Below are 18,015 nucleotides of genomic sequence, written 5' to 3' on the forward strand. Positions count from 1 at the left end.
TATCACAAACCATGAAAAAAGTTCACGTAACGAACGTTCACACGTTATGTTTGCAATACTGGCCACTAGATGACACTTTTATCAATTACAAAATAACTGCAAATTTCACATTTTTATGGTTCCGTACCCAAAGGGTAAAAACGGGACCATATTACTAAGACTCCGCTGTCCGTCTGTTATGTCTGTGTCCGTCTGTCTGTCACCAGGCTGTATCTCATGATCCGTGATAGCTAAAAGTTTTCACAGATGATGTAGGTATTTCTGTTGCCGCTATAACAACAAATACTAAAAATAGAATAAAATAAATATTTAAGTGGGGCTCCCGTAGGTACAACAAACGTGATTTTTTGACGTTTTTTGCCTAATGGTACGGAACCCTACGTGCGCGAGTCCGACTCGCAGTTGGTCGGTTTCGTTTATTTACCAGAATTAAATCAGTTAACATTAATTAAAAGTAAGTAAGTGATTTCTTTACCATAGACAACCATAGACCATATATAGTGTATGCTATGCTGACCTAAATAATACATATGTGTATTCATCCGTGAGATATTATTGTAAGTAAATAAATATTTTACTTATATGTCTGGACGTTCGATTTGACAAAAAATCGACATCATTATTAAATGAATGGGGCAAAACAGAGATATAGTTCTTGATTAAAATTCCGTAAAGATCGCTGTCAAATACATTATGAGGGTCAGTTATTCGCTAATTGGGCTTCTGAACCCTCTGCGCGTCCGCCTTTGGCTCTTTGTTTTGGAATAATGTCAATATCCCAAGACTCGTCCGATTTATTGGACCCTTAGCGAGAAGTATAAGGACAATTTTATTTTATCGAACTATCAACATGACTGTAGAGATCCAAAGGTTTCACCTATTATGTTATTTAATGGGGAAACATATTATATTCTTGTATATCTTATGCCTTTATATGAGCAATTCTTTCAATTTATTTGTTTTCCGAGCAAAGCTCGGTCTCCCAGATGTTAAGTATATATTTTATAGAGTTAGACCAAGAAAAGTCTGCAGCGATTTTGATAACCCACGCAGTGCAAGTGTTATTTATACGTCATAATTTCATAGAAGTTTGACGTTTAAAATAACACTTGTACTGCGTGGGCTATCATAATCGCTGCAGACTTTTCTTGGTCTAACTCTATTAGTTATTCCCTGGTCTGTGGTCGAAATATGTAGATTCATCAGTTCATCACCGAGTCATCTCGTTAGCATACCGATCCATATTTATCTTCAACGTGGACATTTTAATAAGCTACCTATACTACTGGATCCCTCTCAGTTCACGGGAAACAGTAATTTGATGTGGCGAAAGATAATAAATATTTAGAATAACTAAGGGCCCGATTCGGATTTTGAAATAGACATCTATTAGACATCTTTTAGACATCACCAAGATACGATAACGATATCTTTAAGATCTAACCTGTCAAATTTGACATTTGCGCGATTCTGGAGATACAGTACTGTTCAACGATTTCCGCAGGATATGACTTAGAGATCCAATTCACATCTAATAGATATCTTACTCTATCTAATGTAAAAGTGACATTGGTTGCCCGAATTGAGCTGCAAAAGAGAACTAGTTGATATCTAAACTATAACGTATCTAGAATGGATCTAGTACGTGTCGTCTCTTGTGAATATCTTGAAGTTCGAATACGGCAGGATGTCAATATATTTGTTAAGGGTCCAACACGGGTGACCACTACTTAGAGCAGGACAGTGTGCAGTCGCCTTCAGATAAATCGGAGCGGCCAAGTTGCTCAAAAATATCTGAACTTGCATTTATAATTTATGGTTTAAGAATTTATTTCTCCAAAAGAATATTACAATTGACTTACATAGAGAAATACAAACATACATTATTATGCCTACATTATTTACAGAGTGCACGAATAGCATAATAATTATTTGTTTTACAAGGGGGCAAAGTTGTTGTTTAACCGCTCGTGCTAATATTGATAGCCGAGCAAGCGAAAGATTCCAAAACTGAACCACGAGCGTAGCGTGTGGTTTGAAAAATGGAATCTTGAACGTTGCGAGGGTTTCAAAGCACGAGGGTTAAACAAAATGTGTCCCCGATAGAAACACAACATTATTCACCACACCAACCCGAAGCGAATGTCCATTATTGTCTTTGTTCAGATATTTGTGAACTCCTTTTATCGCTCCGATAATACACAATATCTGATTTCGTCGAAGGCCTACCTACCAAAGTGTAGGAGGGGCATAACATTATTGTAGGTATATATTACATACTTAGGTAAGTATATACTTATATACTTACCTAAGTATGTAATATTAGATCTCCAGGGAAGGCGGCTGCCCCTCCACCCCTCCCCCCCTTCCCCCCCTGCTGTCCCCTAGCAACAGTAGCGACGCCGCGCCGTTGCCGTATAGTGAATTTGGTGTAAAAAATCAATATCATTATCAGCCGACTTGTTCCTGGGCGTAGGCCTCCCTTTAGGATCTCCACGACGAAGGGTCGTACACTACGTTCAACCGACAGTGTCGATCTTGATTAGAGACTAGTAATATTTTTCTTTTCGGAATTTAATTAAAACGATTTCTTGTTTTGCATCAATATAATATATTAAACTTTCATGTATAAATAGGGTTCCGTAATTCTAAAGCTACGATCTAAACAGTTATCCAAACTTTGATATGAATGCATTTTGTTAGCTTTAATAATTATCAATTTATATAAATTAAAACATTTAAAAGTAAGTAAAAACTTAATACTTAATACGTAATCCGACTTTGCCCATTGTACCAATTTTTATAGTCTCGACTTTGCCCAAATGTAATGTGATATTTTATTTACTTTCTATATACATATTATACCGAACATTCAAAACATTAGCATCATTTCCAAAAGTAAAAAAAAAATTTGAAATTATATTATAATAAATAAGCCTTGCAAAAAAACACCCACATCAAAGGCAGGACAACTTCCCACAATTAAATAGGTATATAGGTACATGACGTAATTAAGTTACCTACTAGTTACTCGTGTTCGTACTACATCGTTTTACTCGGTACATTACTCCTATATTTACATGTTCAATTACATTATGAGAATCTAGATAACTATTCCTAATGTATAATATTTAAAACTTTCGCGCTTTGAACACAATACATATTAACTCACATTTATAGACGGCCACGACCACGACCAGTGAAACCTGTGTCGAAATGTCGGTAAATAAAGGTAATTGAATAAAATTCGCGTTAGACCCGTCTATAAATGTGAGTTAATATGTATTCCGAATGTCTACACCAAATAATTAATTTTATTTTACTGTTATCATAATTGCCTCTACCTGTTGGTATGTTACTCCTATTTGATATGGAAATCATATCAGGCGGCAGGAACGACATAGGATTGTTTTTATCAATAATAATAAACGTCATCCCACGCAGACCAATTCAGCGGAAGAAGCTAGTGTTTCTATAGGTACGAATAAAACTGTGGCAAACACTTTAATACATATGTGTGAGCTCTAGATACCCTACTAAGCACTGACGCTGACTGTACATACCAATATTAATGTGTGAAATAAATCAGTTGATCATTACTCATAATTGTGGTTTTGGCGCTTGCCCTAAAACTTTTATTTGCATAGTTAGAGCGTTTTCACATTGTCCGATCCGATATTGGATGTCGGAAGGAAGTAAAATGTAAGAAATATGTGTTTCTCTGTATTTATTTATTCATTTAATAAATCATTATTACTAAAAAACCATAAGGGGGATAAGTAATCTTTTATGGATGGGCAATGTTACCCCGTGAGGCTAAAGTAATCCGGGAAAATGTAGATGCAGTTTCAGGTTGTATAAACGTAAGTAAATGGCAGTATTTTATAACCTTTGCGCTTAATCCTTTCGATTTTCGACTATGGGTACCTACGTTGGAGTTACATTGTTCCTTAATACGAATATTATCCAAAAATAATCTCCTTAACTCTCAATCCGATGTCTACTATATCCTCCTAAGGCCCAAGGTCGTACAGTCAACGGTAAAAGTATGGGTGTACAAATCATCTCAAAAATATGTCCCATAACTCTTATGTCAGTGAAGTAAGAACTATGGGACATATTTTTGAGTAAGTTGTCTACACCCATATTTTTACCGTTGACTGTACCTATAGTACCTCTTCAGTTACACGAAATTTAAATCCTATTCAATTGGAACAGAGTCGCTTTTGCTTTGTTTCGTTCAATTTTCCAACAACGCAATTTCAACTCTATTTCCTTCCCAATAAGTTTAAATATCAGTGGCAAATTTTGGATTTTTAATTTGTATGGCTGGGCCTTAGAAGGATATCTTTGTTATTGATAAGAAGTAATTTGTCTAGTAAATGCACCGGGCTTACACCACACCGTCTAAGCTATGACATATGTGTAAGTACCTATGCTGTCAGTACCTACCTACAACATACCTCCTTACAGCCTTTTGTTTAATCGACTCACTTTAGAACGGTCCGGGTCCGCGCCGAGGCATCTAACACTTCCGTTTTCTATAGAAGATCACCGATCACCCGTCATAGAAAACGAAGTGTCAGAAGCTTAGAGGATATAACCACCGGAGACGCCATGTCTAAAATTTTCGGTACAAAATAGTCTGCCGTTTTTTGCGGGGGAGGGGCACATCAAATGTATAGGTACGTCATGTCAGATAAACGTCAGTCCATACATAAGGTTGACATGTGGTTGACCATTGGCTGCCTATTTTCGACAGAGGGGAACGCCTGTTAATGGCGGCTCCAAGGTCAGAAGCCCCGGCCCGGACCAGACCCCCCGGACCTCATCCGTTCCAGCATAAGTTACTCTTTATAGTTTCGCTTTCGGCTTATTAACTTATATCTACTCGTAAAAGGGGTTACTAAGTACTAATTAGCTAGTATGTGTATTAATAACATGACTAGTATCACTTATATACATAATAATCATAACTATAAGGAAACAAACACTATACGTGCATACTGAAAGTTTCTGGATTCTGATATTTTATATGAGACGTCTTATTTTTTCCAAGTGGCCACTTCCAGGAATTTTTAGTATGCCCTAAGTATTATTACTATTATTAGGCTTTCTATGCCAACTTGACCTATGACAGTATTATTTTTACAGGAACTTAATAAAATACAAGGTATTCTAGAAAAAATACAGGTAAGTACATAAATTCTGTCAAAGTTTGAGCTTATTAGGAATACAATGATTATTGATTACATTTAGGAAAACTATAAAGTCTCTAGTTTTGGTACTGTTTTACTATTTTTAAGTTGTAAAATTATTAGGTACATAATTCCATCTTGTTAATTATTTTATCTACCCAAATAACATAAACCCTTTCATGATGCGTTCAAGAACCGAACATTATGACCACCATAAAATAGACTGTTTTGTTAGAACAAATATCTTCTCTGTAAAAATGTTATTATTGCTAAATAATAACATCGATTTCGATAATGTTATTTCATTAAAATTTAGAACCTCTTTGAAAAACAAACGGCTCGATTCGGAAAATGAATTAGATTTCTACTAGACTTCAACAAGTTACGATGCGGATAATTTAAAGATAGTTGTAAGATAGATATGTCAAATTTGACGTTTCCGCGATTCTGGAGGTCCTCTTGAACGATTTCGACAAGTTATGACTTAGATATCCAAGTCACATCTAGTCGATATCTAATGTAGATCTAGTTGATCTCTAAATCGTCTCAAGATCTTGTGATTATCTCGAAATCCGAATAGGTCTGAAAGTAATTTGGTTTGGCCCCTATTCTAATATCAATCGAAATGACGTTTTACTCGAAATGAAATGTCAGTTGCATACAATTTTGACAAATCTCGCATGTTAGTTAGTATCGAACGATATGGCAATCGACCCCAATTCTAGTTTGTCTCTGAATTAAAAAAAAACTACGGATGCGTGACGTGCGTGAAAAAAGTTTTCATTTGCCGCCATTTGACGTACAGTTTATTTTTTAATTAGTTTGTGAGTAAATAGTTATTTGTACAACAAGAGATCAAAGTTTGATATTTCTTCGAGTGCTTATTTTGAGTCCCGTGCAAGCGAAAGATTCTATAATACTAATTTAGAATCTTGAGCGTAGTAAGGGATTCAAAAGCGCACGAGATGTAAATAACTTTTATCTCGTGTAGTACACAAAATTTTTCACCCTAAGCAGTGAGAACATACCTAGAGGGACAGAGATAATAGAACCCAAGTATATCGAACTTGTATTAGACCCCGCATGTTGAAATGACTATAAAGGTCACTTGAATGTCATTTTGTCTCACTCAGCGAGCAAAATCGCATTTTGCTCACTGAGTGAGACCTTCAGTGAGCATAATGCGATTTTGCTCACTGAGTGAGACAAAATGACTCAGTGAGCAAAATCGCATTTTGCTCACTGTTTTTAACAAGCAAAGTGCCCTTGTTCGAGCTGCTGAGGTGAAAAAATATTTGTTTTATTCTTTTTAAAGTAACTATAGCAAGAGTTTCGGGTAAAATGTGCGATAAAGATATTTCGGAGACGCCACCTCGTATCCGCGAGTTCCGCCAGAGAGCAAAGTGCCCCAATGTCGGCTGTAATATGAGGTTAGTGAATATATCATGGATGGTTTATAATATGTGTGTAGATAAAGCAGTGTATGTAACTGTGCATAATTAGGCATTATGTAGCAGTCACATAAACTACTAATATTTAACTGTTTATTTTGCATATAAATACGGGAGTGCCAATATCTACCTATAAATTACATTACAATAAATTATATAAGTAAATACATATTTAGCACAATAATTTACATGAGTGGCCATCTTTAGTGGCCATCTTTTATCAAACCAACTGTTCCGAGAGGATTGGATTGGGATAACATTTTTTTTTATTTCGCACTGGTACATATTATGTGTAAAGGATGACTCATGTTAGACCGGGCCGTGTCCGGGCCGAAGCTTCCGGCGCATCGTTTTCTACGAAAAAAACCACGTGATCGCCTGTCATGTCATAGCAAAGTAAGCGCCGGAAGCTCCGGCCCGGACACGGCCCGGTCTAACGTGACTTGGAATACAGTAACTTTTCAAAAAATGTTACAAAACCTCGGCTGAATTGAACGAAAATGTGTGGCAAAAGATTCCGTCTTTAGAACAACTTAAAACATAACGTTTTGTAATAAAGGCTTTCATTGCCTCACACAGCTCGTAAGCTTGAACATGACATTCAGACAGACACACCCATAACTTGTCCCCAAAAATTGTATCTTTGCCCACAATATTGCCGATATTTTTATATTTTTAAGCACACGTTTTACTCATGCTCGGTTACACATTCAACTTAGCCCCATCATGGTCTTTGCCCACATTCGTTAGTACATGTCGGTGAAGGGCACAGGATGGTGGTTCTCGTCGAGGGTCTGCAGTTCCAGCATGAGGGTGGGGGGCTGGATGGAGTGGGGGGTGGGGTTCGTCTCTTGCCGCATTATGTTGCGGCGCCATTTAGCGCGGGCGTTCTGGAACCATACCTGGAAAAATAATTATACTAAGAACTACATAATTTATAAACTCCGTTAACGCCACGCGAACACCAGCTAGGGTTAAAGAGAGGACGCGCAGCACGAGGGATGTCGTACACGCGACCCGCTTGTGTCTATCTCTATCGCTCGCGTGTATTTATATTGCTGATGCCGGAGGTCAGCAACACTGTGCGAGGGGGACAGTAATATAATACGATAGAGATAGGAACAGGAGGGCCTATGTCTGAAATTATTTGTGCTAAACGTCCATTCTTTATATAATGATTATAAATATGGACACATTATCTATGATGATTGAACATCACTACTACGACCGTCCTCTGTGAAGTCGATGGTCCTGGGTTCGAATCCCGGTAAGGGCATCTATTTGGGTGATGAACACAAATATTTGTCCATTGCATCGTTTCTCTGGCTGTGTGGCAAGTGGCCCCGTCTTTTTGAAACCACATTGCTTCCACATCGATATCCTCTAATTCGGCTAGAAAAAACCTTGTTATCATGTCGCGATATCGAGCTCCATTAACAGTAACTGCTTGACCGGCCTCATTTTGAAAAAAATATGGTCCAATAATTTATTTATTTTATTTATTTAAAATATAAATCAGGCAACAAGGCCCATATTACAAATACCTTACAGACTAACATACATATATATATATTATAAACTTAAAAACTAAACACTATTTATGCGACAAAACGGCGTGGCTCCGTTGAATCGGCTGTTCTTGTGTCGGATTCGGCAGTTTGCCCCGGAACCTCCGAAACACGACACCTTCTGGCCAGAAGTCGGCGCACTCGATGGTCTCCTGCAGTCGCGCTCGATGGTCGCGCACCACAAAAGAGTTGAAGTGCACGTAGTGGCGCGATCGAAGCTGGAACACCCTCAGCGAGTAACCGGTCTTCTGGTGTACGTACCTACTCCACCACTTCAGCAGCCGTGGCGGTGTAGTGCAGGCGCGACACATATAGCGCCTTAAGGCCTATTTACATGATGCGAGAACTCGTATGCGAGTTTCATTACATTGCGGTATTAGATTGGTCGGCTGAATTGGATGTAACCAAATAGTCCGCAATGTAACTAAAATCGCATGCGAGTTCGCGCGCCGTCTATTTCAGCCCTTACTCGGTGTAGCAACCCGCAAGCCAGAGTTAGCCGGTTCGGCGGTACCACACTGAGTCTTAAGAGGCGCCGTGCGCGCCTTCTTCTTTCTTGATACCAGTGTGAAATCCTCCTCATCCACACCGGCAACAGGGAGCTTCTCCTTGGGAGCCGCTCGCTCTTAAGTACCCTTTACAGGTACACTACCCGGTTCGATGCGACTTTCGGACCGGCGACGACATCCGCGTAAACACGATGACGTGATTTGGAGGAGGCGGGGGGAGGGCGCGCGCGCGGGAGACACGGCTGATGCGACACATGTTATAGTGTCAGCAACTCGCAAACTGACCGACTCGGCGCTTGTGGCTTGCCGGTCATCGCACTTGAAATTTGACGCCGCCGACCGAGTAAGGGCACTGTTTCGCAAACTGAGGACTTCGTTGCGTAACTCGGTTATAGTGACCTGGGCCGCATCAAACTTCGAAATGACATCCGCTAAACTTTTTTTAAGGGCCACGATTTCCTTCAACAAGCAGCTAATGTCGACATGATCCGGAATATAGGACGGCAGGCTGGAGGCACCCGTCGTCGCAAACTCCGGAATCCGGTCTTCATTCTCCCTTAGAACTCTGATGATGTCCTCTAGGGTCTTCTTCCCGGTTTCATCTCCTCTCCGGTGAGGTACATACGTGCCGGCGATCCCGAGGGACTCGTGCAGCACCTTCTTTGCTGCACAGATATCTTCGACGGAAAAACTCGACGAACAGATCTGGACAGCAGACACCGTGTCCATCACTCCTTCCAGCAGCAGCTTCTGTTGCAGAAAGGCGAGGAGCTCGTTCACAATGGGTGCACTCTGTCCGGAGGCACTCATCGCGTCACTTCGCTAGCTGCGGCCGAGCCGCGCTAATTTTAGCAATTAATTAAATTTATTAATCATCAATGCGTCTATGTCGCTGCGCGCATTGGACACGATTGACAATAATGCCTCCAGCCCAAAATCCGCACCAAACAGTGACCCGTTGTGGATGCATTTGTTTTTGAACAATCACATGTGGGTTCTCTGAGCCCCAAATGCGGCAATTCTGACGATTAACAAAGCCATCGAGATGAAAATGTGCTTCGTCGCTAAAGATGATTTTGTCTGAAAAATCTGCATCCCTGTTTTGGCGGTCGATAATCCATTCAATAACGAACTCTCTTCGCTGTCCATGATCATGAGGCTTCAATTCTTGTGTTAACTATTTGAACTTTGTAAGCATGGAGATGCAGATCTTTAGTGAGTACACGCTGGAGAGAGCTTCTTGAAATTTGCAATTTTTGTCCACGATGCCTAATGGATGTTCCTGGATGTTCACGGACATTCTGACGCACTGATTCGATATTGCCATTTGAACGGCTTGTTTTTGGACGCCCAGTGGAATGAACATAATGAATTGATCCACTCTCCCTGAATTTTGCAACCACTCTGCTCACAGTTGATGAAGTCAAGTCAATATTCCGACCATATTTTGCACGGAATTTTCGAACCGTACCCGCCAAACTTTAATTACTTTTGAAATATTGTTCAATAATAAAAACGCGTTGATCTTTCGTATAACCCCCCATTTTTACAAACCCTAAACATTCAGCTGTCAAATAGTTTTTTTTAGGGTTGCCAGCACTAAAATACAAAAATGGCGGCAAATTGAAATCTTGCGTCCTTTGTGGGACATCCGTTATTTATCTACATATATAAAGACTGACCAGTAATGTAGGATCATTGTCAAGAGGGCGCTGTTATTCTTATTGTATAGGGTGACAGTTCAGTATAGTTTGAAAAAATTCGTTCCAGTGAAATTCCTCAACATTGCGCGTGATCATATATTCCTGGTCAGGCTTTACGTACGAGTATGTATATCGTCGCCTAGCACCCATTGTACACGCTTTGCTTACATTGGGGCTAGGTTGATCTGTGTAAGATGTCCCCTAATATTTTTAGCAAGCTGGAAATCTTTTTAATTCTTTCATTTGGTCCTAAATGCGTGTAATCCGAGTTTGCTCCATCCCAGGAAGTGTGTATAAATTTTGGGAGCGTTAGGAGAGATTTTTATCTTTGGATTGCCAATAAACCACTCGATGTAGAACTTGTAGAAGGAACCCACCATCAATTACAATGACACTACCAGCAAGCTTTGGTGGATCAGACACTGGGTGACACTGGTAAAAAGGCATTTTGGGATTTTTAACATGATTATACCAAAAAAAAAGAAATTCTAAGTGGCGGCCATTTTTCACAAAACTTTGACTACCTGGGTAATTCTTATTCTTATGCATTTTTTGTGTAACACGTAAGAATAGCAAGTATTTTTGTGAAAATAAGTAAACTGTATATCAGATATACTTAGCAATTTACCTCTAGTTTTAGGTCAACCTAAATGTATTGTCCTAAGAGTATTAGAAACATATAAAAAAAAAATACAAGTGCGAAATGTCACGGACCGTGTAGTGTGACTTCCCCAGATTTTGTGATATTTGTTTTTTTTTTTTTAAATGTGGAGTGATTTTGCAATAATTTATATCAAATATAAAACACTAATCCTTGTTCTACAAGACTGTTTAAAAATTGTATGGATTTATAACGATTTTATATAATTTTAAACAACATACATTTTGTGATTAGTTTTCGCGTCACCACCGCGCGTGGTAATATAAACATGCGGTACTCGGTAGAAAATTATCTTTACTACTGGCAGCCTTATTAAAGTTTTTTTAGAACAGCAACACTGTATTGTTGTCAGGTTTACAAATGGCTGAAGGGAGAAGTTTTGTCGAAAATTGTCTATTTGTGTTCATTTGTAAAAAACGGTGAACCTTAACGCATCTCCGCCGTGTTAGAGTTTTGAAAGTAAGTTGTAGTTTCACGTTATTGTTTGTAACATAAGATATACCTCATACATTGCAGATTAAGCTAATTATTGAACATTTGCAAAATCAAAGGAAATGTTTATGTAATATCGAACATGTTCCAAATTATCACGACCGTGGCCTCAAAAATCTGTCACCGCCACGGAGTTTTGAGTCCACGTTCGTGACATATAGACACGTGGTCGTGTTATTCTTAATTCGTTTGATAATTTTAGAGGTACATGCAACTCTTCAGAAATGCATTTTTATATTTTTAATCATTTATTTACATACAATATATATACAGTGGTACTACTAAACGAAATTAATAACTAGCTTAAATCTAAAATAGGCCCTTGAGGCATTGTACCAAGGATGCTGGCGGCATTTCCTCGCTGTATCGCAATGATGATACGTTTATTAGCTACAGATCATTTGCTATTATTGCCCGACTGCCAAAGCAAAAAAATGTTTTTCGCTTGTATGTATGTATGATGTGTATCGAATTATTTGTCACGCTCTACAGCCTTTATAGTTTGACCGATTTCAACGTCTGAGCTGTCATTAGGTTTGTCGTAGTCATAGGAGTGACTTAGGCTATGTTAAAATAACTATATAAATCAAAATAGGCGAGTTGGCCACCAAAATGCCGAAATGTCACGACTGAGGGACACTTTGTCACAACCGTGTTTATGTACTCATTTTATTTACCTTTCCTGAGGGTATTAAGCTTGACCATATGAACCCAAAAAATGCTTTTTGTATGTACTTTTGATATATGTAATAATATGTGAAAATTAAAAACATTTATGAAAAAAAAATTTTTTTGGAGACAATTTAAGAATCACCCACCTACGAATTTATATTAAGTACCTTTCGGATCATCAGATATAAATTTTCATATATACAAATTTAGAGGAAAGCAATTAAATAAAATTTTGAATTAAGTTTGAACGATTGACGAACCTTTATGAGGGTCGCACTGAAAGTTGTCATCTTCTTATTCACATAATATGAACCTTAAGTAGAGGTAGATATTAATTACCTAATAGTTGTGAAGTATTTCACTCATAAGAAAAAAATAAACCACTCAAGAAGAGTCTAGACCCGCTTGCGAAGATTTTAACCCGCTTAGTAGTTTCTAAACCCGCTTAAAAAGATTCTGAAGGGCCACGCTAAAAAATAGTTTTGAGTGGTAAAGAGTCGTAAAATCGTGATTGCGTTAAGATAAGATATGGTGCTGCTGAGTCCATCGATTGGCGCTCTCAGGAAGCTAATCAGTGTGTGTGCGAGGACAACACGGCACGCGGCCACGTGGCCTCTGGCACAACTCGAAGCGCGAAAGAGCGAGCTGCTAGTGTTTAATCCGCGCGGTAGCAAAGTTGATACATGCCGCCCCCGTTACACTATGCGGAACGCAGCTACCGCGAGTGTCAAAGTTCAAATACCTGCAGGGTCACTGGGTCACCGATGATCTTTCGGACAACATTGACGTGGAAAGGGAGCGTCGGGCATTGGCGGTCCGGAGCAACATGTTGGCGCAGGTTTGCGAGGTGTACCACAGAAGTAAAAACCACGCTCTTTACGAGCTTTTTGTCAGCCATTTTATACCTGTAGCCTGTGGGTCAGCTATACGCAGCGGACCATCAATGCCCTCCGAGTTCAATATAAATATGCGTTCAGGATGCTGTTGGGATTGCCGCGCTACTGTAGTGCGTCAGCCATGTTCGCAGAGGCGCGCACGGATGGTTTTCACGCCATTATGCGCAAACGGGTCGCCTCGATGGCACGCAGGGCGCGGTCCAGCTCCAATAGCATCCTCCACAACGCATTAGCAAATCGTTTAGTTTAGACTGTCCACTCACTAAAGTACTTATCGCCCTGCATGTTCGGACCCCGGAACTCTCGGATTTAATATTTTATAGGTACTATTTCAATTTTCAAAATTTCAAAATTACAAAACCTGGACATGCTTAGGTATATTATAATCTTGACATACCTACTTTAAATAAATTTTAATTTGTAACGTCCAAAAATGTGAATTTTTAATTTTAATAATCTGATTTTATTTTATTACGACTAATTTATTTGATTTGGTGTGTTGTTGTGTTAACGATTTTGTGATTAATTATTTATTTTTAATTCTGTTTGTAATTTGTTATGTAAATGGTATATTTGTCAGAAATAAACGTTACATTACATTACTACTATACTCGGTATACTATACTATAGTGAGTATACCTGTAGCACCCTCTTGGAAAGCCCTGTCTTCTGCGCCAGCTGCTTCAAATCCTTCGCATCAGGATTCTGGTTGACGGCGAAGTAGGACTTCATGGTGCGCAGCTGGTGGTGCTTGAAGCTGGTGCGCATGCGCTTGGTGCGCGCGCTGCTCACCGAGCCCGGGGACGCTGCGCCGGAGTCGTACGCCAGGGACTCCATGGAGGAGGATAGTTCGCCGCGGTGGAGGATCTCTGGAAGGAGACGATAGTTTGAACATTTACAAATTTATACATACATCTTCTATCTTTCCAAAATTTTAGAAAGAACGAAAAAAAAGTATTATTTGACGATACAAAATAATAAAGAAAAACATGCAGACATAAAAAACATCAGATGCTATTTAGCATAATTACGCAGCAAGCCGCGGCCCTGGTTTTCTTTCAGAGGGGACGGACGTGACTTAAAACTATGAGTTAATGTCTATTCCTGTGCGGTGATTTTTCAAACAATGCTTGATTAATGACCTACGAACCAATACCTAACCTTTCTTTCGAATAACGACCTAATCTTTTGAATAACGACCTTCGAACCAATAATAACCTTAAACTTTTAATGTACGTTGTATACTCTTTCTATTGCAAGAAAATAATCGCACAACTTTTTCACCAACAGCCTGAGATAAGTGGTGAACTTATAAGTACCATCGCCCACACTGTTAACTGTACATCGGTGAACCACATGCCTTTTGTAATAAGGTCTACCGCTGTACAGTTCGGAGTGTTGCTGTTTGTACCTACACATATACCCTAAGGCCAATTCCAACTTACATCTTGACACTGATTTAAACTTTCACGATTATTAAAAATGAAATCAACACAACGGGACTTAATCGCGTATTTAAGTTTTAAGATTTACCTCCGACGTTTCGAGGACGGAGTTGTCCCCGTGGTCTCGGAGAAGACTGGCTCAAGTTGACATCAACATCTTCTAGCCGCGCGAGTTGTTCGAACTACCCGCACTTGGTCTTGTTTATCAGTTTGAACGTTCAAACAATCAGTTTCGTATCACCTATCTACAAAATTGTTTGATTTTACTATCTTTCTCTGAATTTTTCAAAATTTTTCTCCGTTTAAACCTTCCCTGGACTTCTACAAATAATTCAATACCAAATTAACCAAATCGGTTCAGCCGTTTTCGAGTTTTAGCCAGACTAACGAACAGCATTTCATTTTTATATATATAGACGATATCATTTTGCCATCATTCGCCAGTGCGTCTCGCTGCGAAAACACATGTACGAGATAAGTACGAGTGAAATGCGCGCGCGAATACATATCATGATGATGTTAAAATGTACGTTCGAATTGGCCTCTCTGCCTTCTTGAAACAGTCTTATGCGCCTATGCCATTGTCCTAGCATCCGCCGGAACCAAAGATTACAGCAAAAAGCGAACCAAACCGCATTGCGACTTCCCGCGCCTGGGATGTGGTTGCATGGTGTACTAGCACACCACCTACCTAAACTGATCTTAGCAACAAGGTTTACGACTCGGCTGATAGGCCAATCAAATTAGATCCAAAAAGCGTTTTGAGGAATTAATTCCCAGCAAGCTAGAAATCATTTTAGTACCTTCATTAGGTTTCGTATAATCCGAGTTTGCTCCATCCCAGGTGTGGATAAATTTTGGGGGCCTTGGGAGATACATTTTATCATGGATTGACAGAACCACTCGATGTAGAAGGAACCCACCGTCAAAATAAATGTTACTATCAGCAAGGTTGTTGTGGATCAGACACAGGTAAAAACAAAATTCAGATTTTGACATGATTTTATAAAAAAAAAAACAAAGTGGCGGCCTTTTTTTACAATCTTTCGAACATCGACTACGAACTCATATTAAGGTATCTTTCGGATCCAAAGATGTAATTTTTTATCATGATTAGAGCAAATTTTCCGTCGGACGTATCGTTTTTGAACTACAAGTAAAAAACTGAAAAAGAGCAAAATTGTTTCCACAACTCCTGGAATGGAGCAAACTCGGATTACGCTAATTTAGAACCAAATGAAGGTATTAAGATGATTTCCAGCTTGCTGGGAATTAAATCCTAGAAAAAATCTAATTTGATTGGCCTATGAGTTGACTGTGTCAATAATTGAATGAATTTGAATAAGAAATCATCTGTAGGCGATTCCCAGTGTTAAAATAAACTCGCTGTCTACTTCTGGGTGGTTTTAGGATCGTGATTCTTCTCCATTGAATTACTCTTGGCAGAGCAGTCGTGCTCACGTTGCACGACGAACGATTCTACGCCAGTTCTCCCTGTGGCAGATGCTTCTCTGGCATATGTGTTAAGTGGGGTGTTGGTAAGGGCTTTTATCTGATCCGTCCAACGCATTGGGGAACGTCCTCTTGACCTACATCCATTGAACAGTCCCTGGACAACAAGTCTCTCCATGGCCTGCTCTCCACGTCGCGTCACATGTTCGAAGTATCTGAGGATACGCGCTCTGACCTGACCTGAGAGCCTCTCTTTCACCTTGAGTTCTTCAAGTATGGAGACGTTTGTACGGTGTTGTGTCCAAGATACTCAGGACTGTGATACCGAATGTCAAAAATGTATTAAGATGATCAATCTACCATTTTAACACGACCCCGAAATCTTTTAACTTATTTTGCATATTTTATTATGTTCTTACATATGAGTGCGTCGTACAGGGTGTTTTTCAACCCTTAAGCTATTCTTCTACGGGAGAGCCAAATTTTAGGGTTGATCCCCAGTGAACGGAAATTTGGTCCCATACTGCATACTCAGTATTAGTAAAGTTACTCAGTATGTACGAGTATGACCTATTAAATATACATTTAAAAAAATATGGCTATGTTTTGAATATTTATACGTTGTTTACATCAAAAACCAACGTAAACTCACAAAAAACCAAACGTCATTAATCATTTGTATTAATAAACATAATTGAAAGACAAACGTTTCTAATAGCCCCGAAACACCGAAAACTTAAAACGTTTAGGGTGGCCAGTAGTCGTCAACAAAAACTTGATCTATTACAGTTAACTTAATAAAAGGGCTTATAGTTAATTAAATACTTATGTAATGTAGCTTTTGTTAGAACGTTGAAAGATAACATCTAAAGGCAAATCAGCTGTCTATTTTTAAGCTAATTAGCTACGAAGCGCCTCGGCCGAGAAATTGAAAAATATGGATAATCTTGATATCATTTGAAGAGGGTTTATACTTTATATTTATAGTGTGTTAGATATTAATGATAATAATATACAATTGTGCTAGGTGTGTTAAAATTAAAAGCCGCGATTAGTTAAAAAGGTTTTGAATAAAATGGTAATATGCATTGGCACTGCATAACAGCTGCAGTGCTGTTATTGCTATAGGTATACGTTGAAACTGAGGAGCGTCAACGCTTAATGTGACACCTAAGAAGGTGTATGTCTCTATAGGTATTGTGCTACGTTGCCCGCTTATTAAAAATAAGTACTTCAATCAATTAATTATATATATAAGGTGCTACCTTATTAGTTGCAGATATTTTAACAGGTGATACTTTACTTTAAAACAATTAACTTTTAATAGAAATTAAGAATATTCAATATTTTTTTTTGTTTTAATGTACCGAACAAAAAAATAATAATAAGGAAAACTGCAAAAGATTATCAGGACGAAGTGGCCAGACAGTTAGGTGTTAGGTAAAAGAGGTACTAGAATCTGTTCAATGAGTTCAGATTTAATAATCACATTTTAACAAATTAGTTTTTCAGTTTTCTCCAAAAAAACGTCGTAAAAGCTATAATGTTTCATACTTGAATATACTCCAGGAACCGAGTACCTACTATCAGCTGTATTAATATCTGCAACTAATAAGGTAGCACCTTCTATATATTTTAATAATTACATATTTATATATTAAGTACCACAATTTATTACACTTTATGATATTGAATTTTTAAACGTTTCAATCAAGGGTAAATGGGAAAGGTTTTATATACTAATTATATTTTCATACATCTTTGCTTAGAACTATAGAAAAAGCAATTAGAAGTTCTAAAATATGCACAAAATCAATTACTTAACAAAAGAACATTATCGAAAATTTTAAGTTTGTCTTATTTGTGCACTGTTTAATGAAATGCACTAATACAGTAATGCACTTGGTAATGATATAACACCACTCAAAAAATCCTATGAAAATAACGTTAATATCCGTTATCCAAACC

The 18,015-nt window shown here is 38.5% G+C and overlaps 1 protein-coding gene across 2 annotated transcripts in view; it reads right to left on the reverse strand.

The window, feature by feature from the left end:
* Positions 1-7,095: 7,095 nt before the first annotated feature.
* LOC134804113 (LIM/homeobox protein Lhx9-like) overlaps positions 7,096-18,015 on the reverse strand; it is a 44,617-nt gene continuing 33,697 nt past the window's right edge. For both annotated transcript variants that reach the window (XM_063777054.1, XM_063777055.1), the window contains exons 6-7: positions 13,790-14,019; positions 7,096-7,551 (exon numbers count right to left, since the gene is read on the reverse strand). In XM_063777054.1, the coding sequence (XP_063633124.1) occupies positions 7,396-7,551; positions 13,790-14,019 (386 nt within the window). In that variant the 3' untranslated portion in view covers positions 7,096-7,395. The remainder of the gene's footprint in view (positions 7,552-13,789; positions 14,020-18,015) is intronic.

The sequence above is a fragment of the Cydia splendana genome, chromosome Z (assembly GCF_910591565.1).
Source record: "Cydia splendana chromosome Z, ilCydSple1.2, whole genome shotgun sequence".
NCBI classification, from domain to species: domain Eukaryota; kingdom Metazoa; phylum Arthropoda; class Insecta; order Lepidoptera; family Tortricidae; genus Cydia; species Cydia splendana.